Here is an 8,938-nt window from a genome sequence, read left to right on the forward strand (position 1 = left end):
AGAGGGGGAGGCCTTGTTTACACCAGACCTTTGAATGCAGGTACCTGTTTATAAACAGGCTGTTTCAAATGGTCGAACTTTCATTGGTGGCATGGATACACTTTGAATTAAATGGCATCCCTGTTGTTTACATAAGCACCAGTGTAAATGTCATGTAAATAAAAGCAGGTAGGTTGAGGACATACGGTTTATTACATACTATGGAGTTACAGAGCACGAAAAATGAGTGTTGTGTATTCACATAGTTCTTGCTGTATATGTATATAATCATGTATTCTGTTCTAAGTACAGTTGTTGCTCCAGAAAACGAAATGTTTTGCAATAGGTATGTGTGAATGATCATGAGCACAGTCTTATAAGAGGTAACAGAAGGTGATGTCCCTAAATTCATTGCTTGCATATAAAAGGTGTTCATTTGTCCCGTGTGTCATTGTGAACTGTAGGAATGGCAAGGTCCCTGTTCCAGCAGATGAAGTATGTGTGCCCTGTGTGCGGGAAAAGCTTCAGCCAACCCAGCCACTACCGCACCCACATGAGATCCCACACAGGTAAGCATACACACACGCATGCACTCACATACACATACACACACACACACACACACACACACAACCACAAGAACACACTTTTACACGCACACACAATGCCCTTACACATGTACTCACTTACACACGTCCACTGGTATCCACACAAAACAATGACAAGTTTGTGCCTCAGTTGTGAATAGTCTTTATAAACATCATACAAATAACCAAACAAAACACTTTTGCATGTCTTTGTTTTGTAGAGTTAAACCATCTTCAAGCCATCCAGTATTTGTGTCTGCTTATTATTATTATTATTATTATTATTATGACCTGTTCAGAATCATATACATTATGCATCAGATGTCAATGACGGACATGTAATTCTGCATGCAAATTACCCTCATAGCTGCCAATCTGGCAACAATGACCATCATGCCTATTGCATGTAAGTCACCATTTGTACAGTTTTTGACACAGAACAAACAAAATGCTTACATTTCCCTCCCCCTCTTATAATGGTTAATCATCACAAGTCAATAGACAATGACAGCCATCCAGGAATGGAACTAATAGATGCTAATTACAGCATGTGCCGTCAGTAATTGCCTAAACCAGCCAGCAAGGGACCATCAGGCGGGCCCGCTCTTAGACAAACAGACAAGTGCGATAAGTAAGTTCTTTCAACGCCAACGTGTGTGAAGGTTGCGCGTGGAATCTGGCGTGATCCCAAGTGACAAGAGGCCAAGCAGTACATTATTCAGAGGGAGGCCCCCTTTTTTTCTCGCGCTGCTCAGAGTTATAATCAACGTCGCCGGTGATTGCCTTTCTTCAGCCTGAGCGTCCAAATGAAACCGGGCAGGTGCCCCGAGCCTCCCATTAGCATACACACTAACTCCGCGTGTCATGTTAAATTGGTGGGTTCAGCTCACTGGCTGCCACGTCGGCACTAACTGCCGATGCTAATCTGTTAGCGCGGCGGCGCTAATGCCAGCGAAGTCGGAGGAGTCGGTGGCCTCTGACTTCCTTTAGCTTGTCTGTGTCACTTTGCGAATGCTAATCAGGAAGTAGCCGAACGTATGAGGGACATACGGCAGATGTCCGTTAAGTCACTTCCGGTCAGTGTTCAGTAGGGAGACTGGTTGGTAAGGAGCCGTGTCTGTGATGCTCTTTTTAACGGGACTCCTTGTCCTCCCACAGTGCTGGTAGAGTCCAATGGAGGAGCAGACAGAAACCCCTCGTACAAGTACGTGTCACCGTTTGCCAATTGTCATTTTTTTTAAATTTTTTTGTGTGTTTATGTGTGCTGCTGTGAACATCTTTTCATTTCTCTTGTGTTTGTGCCGCAACCCTCATTTCCCATCATGCATCTCTCTGCTATGCCTCTCCAACTGACTCCCCCCCCCACACTACAGTTTCATTACATAATGACTATTGTCACAAATTCAGTCTTGGATAAAGTGAACTTGAAAGCAAGCCATCGTCCACACACCCAGAGGGACGTTTGGATTGCGTCTCCGCGCACCACCAAACCCTACTTAGAATGCTATTCTTAATGGCCTTTTTGCATATTACACGTAGATGCGAAGGGAAGGTCAAATTAAAATATGCACCAGCTACACCGTCACTCTCTGACAATCAGCCTTTAATGTGATTTAGTGGGTTGTTTTTTTTCCTTTTTTTATTTTGGGAGCCCGCTTTACTTTCCACCCCCAGGGAGGACAAACGTTGTTGGCCCCTCAGAGGGGATGCTGGTGCACGGGGCCCTCGCCACACCCCAGCTGCAGCATCCTACGTGGCTGGCCATGATTAATCGTGTCCGTCTCGCTCCCCCCCCCCCCACTACCGTGATTTATGATAATCCTTCCCTTATTCCGGTGGTTTGGAAATGACAATTATCTCCCGGCTCGGTAATTCATTCATTTTTCAAAAAATAATAATGTGGTGCAATTGAATGGCAGCCTCATTTGTTTTGTTCAGGTGTGCTGAGTATTTTTTTTATGCCGTCACCAAAGATGCAGACTGTACAGTACATCTGTCTAATTAAGCAGAGTGGGACTCGCACAGTTATTTCATTGAGAGCTACAAGAACACGGACATGTGAAGAGTTTGAAGTGTGTGTGTTTGTGTGTGTGCATGCGCACGTGCTTATAAGAGTATAAGAATGTCTATGCACTTGCGAGCATGTGCGTGTGTGTGTGTGTGTCTGTGTGCATAAGTGTGTGTATATATTTGCATTTCTGTGTGGTTGTGTGTGTGTGTGGTTACATCTGTGTGTGTATGTGTGTGTGTGTGTGTGTGTGTGTGTGTGGTTGTCAGGTCCGCCTCCATGCTGGGCTGATAGGCCCAAACATGGTGAGCATCCTTTGGCAGGTGACGTCTCTGCGACTCGGGGGGGAAATGGAGACAGTGATACTCCTGTCTCCTGCTACTCTCCATTTTGTATGAGCAACTGACAGAACAAAAACACACGCATGTACAACACACACACACGCACACACACACACGCAATGAAAAACAAAAAGGCTGACACCCCCTCTGGGTAAACAGGCAACTGTCTCCATATGGCTTGTCATCATCCCTTCAATCATGGCCACCACCCCTTCTGGCTCTCCCCAACCTGTCTGTATTTTCTCCCCTTCATAAAAATGAAAAGGCAAAAAAAAAAAAAGGTTCAGACTTTGACAACCAGACCTCCACAACCCCCCCCCCCCCCCCCCCCCCCCACACACACACACACACCACCCTTTCCTTCCTACCTCTCTTGGTGCTGACCTCTTGTTGCCCTTGTCTGTTTGCATGAATGTGCATATGTGTGTGTCTCTCTGTGTGTGTGTGTGTGTGTGTGTGTGTGTGTGTGCGCGCGCCTGCGTGTGTGTGCGTGTGCGTGGCAGGTGAGAGGCCGTTCCGCTGCCGGTACTGCCCCTACAGCGCCTCACAGAAAGGGAACTTGAAGACGCACGTACAGACGGTGCACCGCGTGGCTTTCGACAACACCAGCTACTCCGATGGGAGGCTCCGACCTGCTCAACTGGAGGACACGGCCCATGGGCCCCCCACCCAGGACCACCTGGAGGGCGAGGCTGCTGACTCCGAAGGTCTGGGCTGAGGCGGCCTTCATTCACCAAGAGAGAGGCTGTTAAGAGACTTCTCCCACCCCCCCTTCTCAAAATAAAAACTCTTCTGCTGGTGTTTTCTGGATGTCACTTAAAACCAACACATTTGAAGGTATCTTGCAAACACTAAGGACACTGGTTGTGATTCACACTGTTTCTAGCCAAAATGACTGCTTGCAAGGGGTTTCAACTAATCCTCCCCCCTTTGACGTTTACTGATTGAACTTTGGTGTTTTCATGAAAAACACTCCATCCCCCATCCCCCAAAAACCTGAGATATGTAATACTTGAGAACAATGAAAAACTCAATTCACTACTGAAATAGTGATGGGTTGAAGATCCCTGTGTATGAAATTCAATATGATGTGAATTTCAGAGACTTTGACTTGAAGACTGTGGACCTGTAGACTTTCTTTTGAATATTGGAGTGCTTACTGTTGACTCCCAGGTTAAAAAAAACCGAATGGTAACCATAGCGTGAGTGAGTAGATTTGCTAGCGTGGGAAGACAAGCTAGTGACTTCCTCCTTTTTAAACCTCAGGATTATTCTATTAGTAAAACACGATTCCAAAGCCTGTACTCTCAAACACTGCTTGAGAACTAGCAGGGAAATGTTTTGATACACACTGGCTGTTACTTGACTATAATTTAGTCATTTTCCTCCTTTTGTAGTCAACCTGCATAAGAGTGTACTTTTGCTCAGTCCATGGCCATGTGAAGGTTTCTTTAAACAATTCCATCTACACTCCAGTGTGTACTAAGTCCTGCATTAATTGTTAATGCGTGAAAGAAATTCCTAATGCGTTTCAAGACTTGTGAGAACGAGTCAGCATTTTAATTAACAATGGTTCTGTCCATCTGTGAAGCATTTTGGTTGATCTTTGATGTTTATATGTAGTATCACCATTACATACTATAAGCACGTAGCAAGAATACCATATACTCTAGCTAGATTTTAAAAGCATTCCGAATTTCGTTCAGAATTACTTACACTGGTGTCGTAAATCAATCCGTCGGTATGTCTGTGGTGGAAACACTGAAATGGTCTCGCACTAATGAAAAGGGTTTAGAGTGTTATTTTAAACAAAAGGTTTTGATTTTGACAATGTCCCAGGGATCAGTTAATAAACGTTTTTTGAGTTTCTTTTCAGTGTTAGCGTTTAGTTTACTGGATTTTACTGGACCACCACTGACCTCATCACGGAGGAAGCAAAGGTCTGACCTCATGTTAGGACTTGAAGCCATTGTGATAGTGAATTAATGAGGATTTCTTAATGTACATAGCTGTTAGTTTGTACAATGATTCTATGAGTTACTACATTATAGAGTGACATACTAACTAATCTGAAAAGACTGAAGGGCATTACAGAAACATAGTTTTTACAACGTGAATGCTGTAAGCTGAGTTTTGATGTTGAAGCAGTCATTTGTACTCAATATAGCCGGTCTGTCTTTTTTAAGACAGGGCACCCCACAAGTTGATACAAGGATTTAATTGATTGATCTAATTATAGTGAAAGAGTGGATACATATTTCTTCTTTTTTTTTCAAAAACACTAACAAGCAATGGTTGCTTTTAATGACATTCTGTCTCATTTCTATGTTTCAAATTGATGGTAGGGTTGTTTTTATATAAAATAGAGGCAGAGCAGCCACTTTCCCTTTACAAGTATTGAATAAATGAATGTTGTGTTTTTTTATAGGTGGGTTAGGCTGTAGCATCGGAAGTCTCTTTGTTTTTAATTAAGCCTTGTTTTTTTATTTAGACAGTTGTTTCACTCACAAAAATGGTATGGTCATGGTCCGGACAGACAAAAGATCCCTCTTCCTGTACAGTATCTTGTATTACTTGAATATTGTTATGATTTTGAAATATCCTTCAATAAAGACTACCCTCCTAAACCCTCTGTGCTCATTCACATCACTGTGAAATACACCTTCAATACATAGATACACCCACTCTACAATCAAGTAATATGTGGAAAATAGATACCACCAATAGATATTCCTGGATAGTATCACTAATTCAAGTTTTTTATCATTATAAGTAATTGCTTTGTGGGAATTACAAGATGATACATTTGAGGTGTGATTAGATCATTCAGTCAGTTTTAATATTAGTGACAATGGGGTGTATTTTCTTGTGTCATCGTAGTGTGTACTAGCCACTACCACTATAGATAGTGAAAGGTGACCTGTGTGACCATACAGTGACCTGTGAACAACTTTAATATGGATATCATTTATGCTTTAACAGCTGTTATAATATGAGGCAAAGCAACTCCTATAATCAGCAGACGTGTCACCTTGATGCATCTGTGCTACGGACTGTGCTGCTCCTCAGAACATTTGTTTGAGAATATGCTTATGAAATGACAGGAGATGCTGATTTGCTTGGAGATTGTTGGGTGCAGTGACACGTGAACCGAACAGCTAGTTTCACGCAGATAGACGCGGTGCTCCGCATCTCCGTGGGGGGGCCAGAGTGCAACTCCAGTGTTGTCATCCGAAGCCTGCGGTGGCGAAGGACACGGTGGGGGGAAAGATGCGGAGACGAGGGGGAGGGTGGGGGTGGGGCTTTGTGCAGACACACCACCAGGCCCCGGGCAGCCAGGCGGACAGAAAGGCCAAAGAAATTTACAACACTTCAAGTGTTCCGACACCGGAGCACTTACCGCGAGCGGCAGAATATGTAAATGGGCACGCTAATCAAATGATCGGGCCTCGCAAAAGTCGTGACGGGGTCGCGACCCACAGACTTGCTAATGGAGGGTTTGGGGGGCGTCCGCGGGGCAGGCCGGAGTGACAGGTAGCGCGGGAGCGGAGAGGCGAGAAGCGCCAACAGCGGCGGTGGACGACCTCTGCCAGCCCTGCCTGAGCCCCCAGGCCTCTGACAGAGAGAGAGAGAGACGAGAGGAGAAGGGAGGCCTGTTTGTGCATATCAAATGTTATTTACACCCCTAACAGCTGATAGGAACAGTCGTCAGGTCCTCCATGCGACGCGGTGTCACCTCATGGGCCGTCTGCTCGAGTGGAGGCCTCATGCTCCGGGAAGGGCGTGTAAGGAATGTCCGCTCGCTTACACTCAGGTTCATCATGAACACCACTGACTCATAAGCTGTTAAAGCATGGGCACTTGCAAGAGTACATAAGAATTAAGAGTTTTAGGGTGTGGCTAAATGTTTTCATCCCATGCTTAAAGTATTACAAAGCATCACACCCAGAGATCAAACGAGGACTGAACAAGTCTTATCGTTTAAAAAAAATCTATATATAGCAATCCATTCTAATACCTACTTTTCAGTATTCTGTCAAAAAAGACTGAAGACCGAGACCGAAGCTGCATTCAACACCACTGAACTTACCAATGTCTACAGCATGTTAAGTTACACTGCCAGTGTCTGGCACAGATCTTTCCAAATTACAATGACGCAAAGAACAAAGTATGCAAATCACCTCTTCACAAGCCCCAAGTCTCTTCAAGGGAGAATAGGTCCCAGGATATCCCATGACATTTAACATCGACCTCACTAATTTGTGCTTAACGTGCAAAAAGTGATTAGTATTAACAGTAATGGCATTTCATACATCCACCCACCACATTAATTTTCTCCTCGGTAGATACTTAACAGCTAATGCCTATGGCGGACTCCTGCAGCTTAGCCTAATGCCACTCATTGGCAGGAACTGTTCAGTTACACGCTATGCCAGTCAGTGGCATTGGACAATAAGGAAGCAGCAACAAAAAGAAATGAGATGTTTCTCTTAAAGTAAATCCTGTATCATGGGAGGATGTTAAATTAGCCAGTGACTTTTAACAAGATGAGTCTCTTCAGCTAAGAAGGAGGGGAAAAAGGAGATTAGCATGGTTGGCTGTTACCACAGCCATCTCAAAGCTAAAAGTCGCATGTTTCCTTTTGTGTCTCTGATTTCACATCTGTCATTAGATAATGAGAGTTTAGCCAGGGTCTTATTTTAATAGCATATGATGACTGGTGATATAGGAGCTGTAAATTAAAAGCTGATGGATATGCCCAGAACAGAGGCTACACTTAGCTTGCTAGTGAGTTCCTAGGCAATGCGCCACAAAAGGATCAATTTAAAGGCGTAATGGACTATTCTTTTGAGACAACCTATTTCAACGAGAGTTTTGCATCTCCAAGCCCTAGCTGATATGCTCTTCATTAAAAGGCGCCCATACATTATCAGAAGCAAATTTCAAAGCCGTGCGATGCCTATGAAGGTGAGGGAGCTTCAGACAGACGAGCCCACGGTGTCCACATTAACCATGTTGTGTGATAAGCATGCCTCGTAGATGTCCCTCTGGAGAATGCTCCCTATGACCTAGTGAGTCCAACAAGGGTGCAACCTTCAAGGAGCTCCTGGGGATAAACTAAGCCCAACATTGATGTACAGCCCAATATTCCACACAGACACGCGTCTAAAGAAGGACACGCCATCTCGGTGCTTCACCGCTGGCTGAGGGTCTCGGCGCCAAACGTTTATTGGCAATGTGTCTGTGCTGATGTTGCCAGCGCGGGCCCAGAGCTCCAGTGTAATCGTCTTGTGGGACTTCTTCATTGGCATGCTCTTCACCATTGGTGATGGAATGTCTCATGGCATTGTTAGGAGAATTTAGGGTGGATTTGTCTCCCCAGGTGTTAGGTAGAATGTCCAATTTGAGAGAGAGAGCGAGAGAGAGAGAGAGAGAGAGAGAGAGAGAGAGCAAGCTTGTATTCTACTTTGAGCCTGTTACCCAAACTATACTGAAAAGCAGTGCACATTTTATCCAGATAAAATCAGATCAGCTTCCAAGGATCAGTAAGACAATTGCAAAAAAAAAAAAACATTCATGTCAAGAAAGAGGTTACATAGCCATAAAAGCAATAGTCCCAGTTATACTATTTCCATTTTCAGTGAACAATGAATGAAAGTCTAAATGGGGACAGTGTAGAGTTCCCGTGGGGAGATATCAGATTAGCCAATAAAACATGTCAGTAATTTGCCAGTTATGTAATATTAATGCTGTATTTTTTCGCTTGATACACTGATCATCAGGCTATAATAATACCTAACTTAGCCACAGAGAGAAGCAGCCGCTGATCATCAATTCAAATTTGCCAAAAAATACAAATATCACTATATATGAAACAGTTGTTGGGAAAATTGTTGTAGAAGTCACAATTACCCAAAGAAAAGGTAAGGTTTATAGAGGTAGTAGAGCGTTTTGTCACTGAAATTACTGGTCTCTATTGCATTGTATCATTAAATGTGTCGGAGGTTGTGGAAGCTTGTAAC

The 8,938-nt window shown here is 43.9% G+C and overlaps 1 protein-coding gene across 3 annotated transcripts in view; it reads left to right on the forward strand.

The window, feature by feature from the left end:
- The window catches only part of znf516 (zinc finger protein 516), a 32,170-nt gene extending 26,628 nt beyond the window's left edge, over nucleotides 1-5,542 (forward strand). For 2 of the 3 annotated variants that reach the window (XM_031585691.1, XM_031585690.1), the window contains exons 4-5: nucleotides 444-548; nucleotides 3,419-5,542. In XM_031585691.1, the coding sequence (XP_031441551.1) occupies nucleotides 444-548; nucleotides 3,419-3,633 (320 nt within the window). In that variant the 3' untranslated portion in view covers nucleotides 3,634-5,542. Of the gene's footprint in view, nucleotides 1-443; nucleotides 549-1,724; nucleotides 1,771-3,418 lie in introns of all 3 variants that reach the window. The other variant, XM_031585692.1, reaches the window with a different exon arrangement.
- The last annotated feature ends 3,396 nt before the right edge of the window (nucleotides 5,543-8,938 follow it).

Source organism: Clupea harengus, chromosome 19 (assembly GCF_900700415.2).
Source record: "Clupea harengus chromosome 19, Ch_v2.0.2, whole genome shotgun sequence".
NCBI classification, from domain to species: domain Eukaryota; kingdom Metazoa; phylum Chordata; class Actinopteri; order Clupeiformes; family Clupeidae; genus Clupea; species Clupea harengus.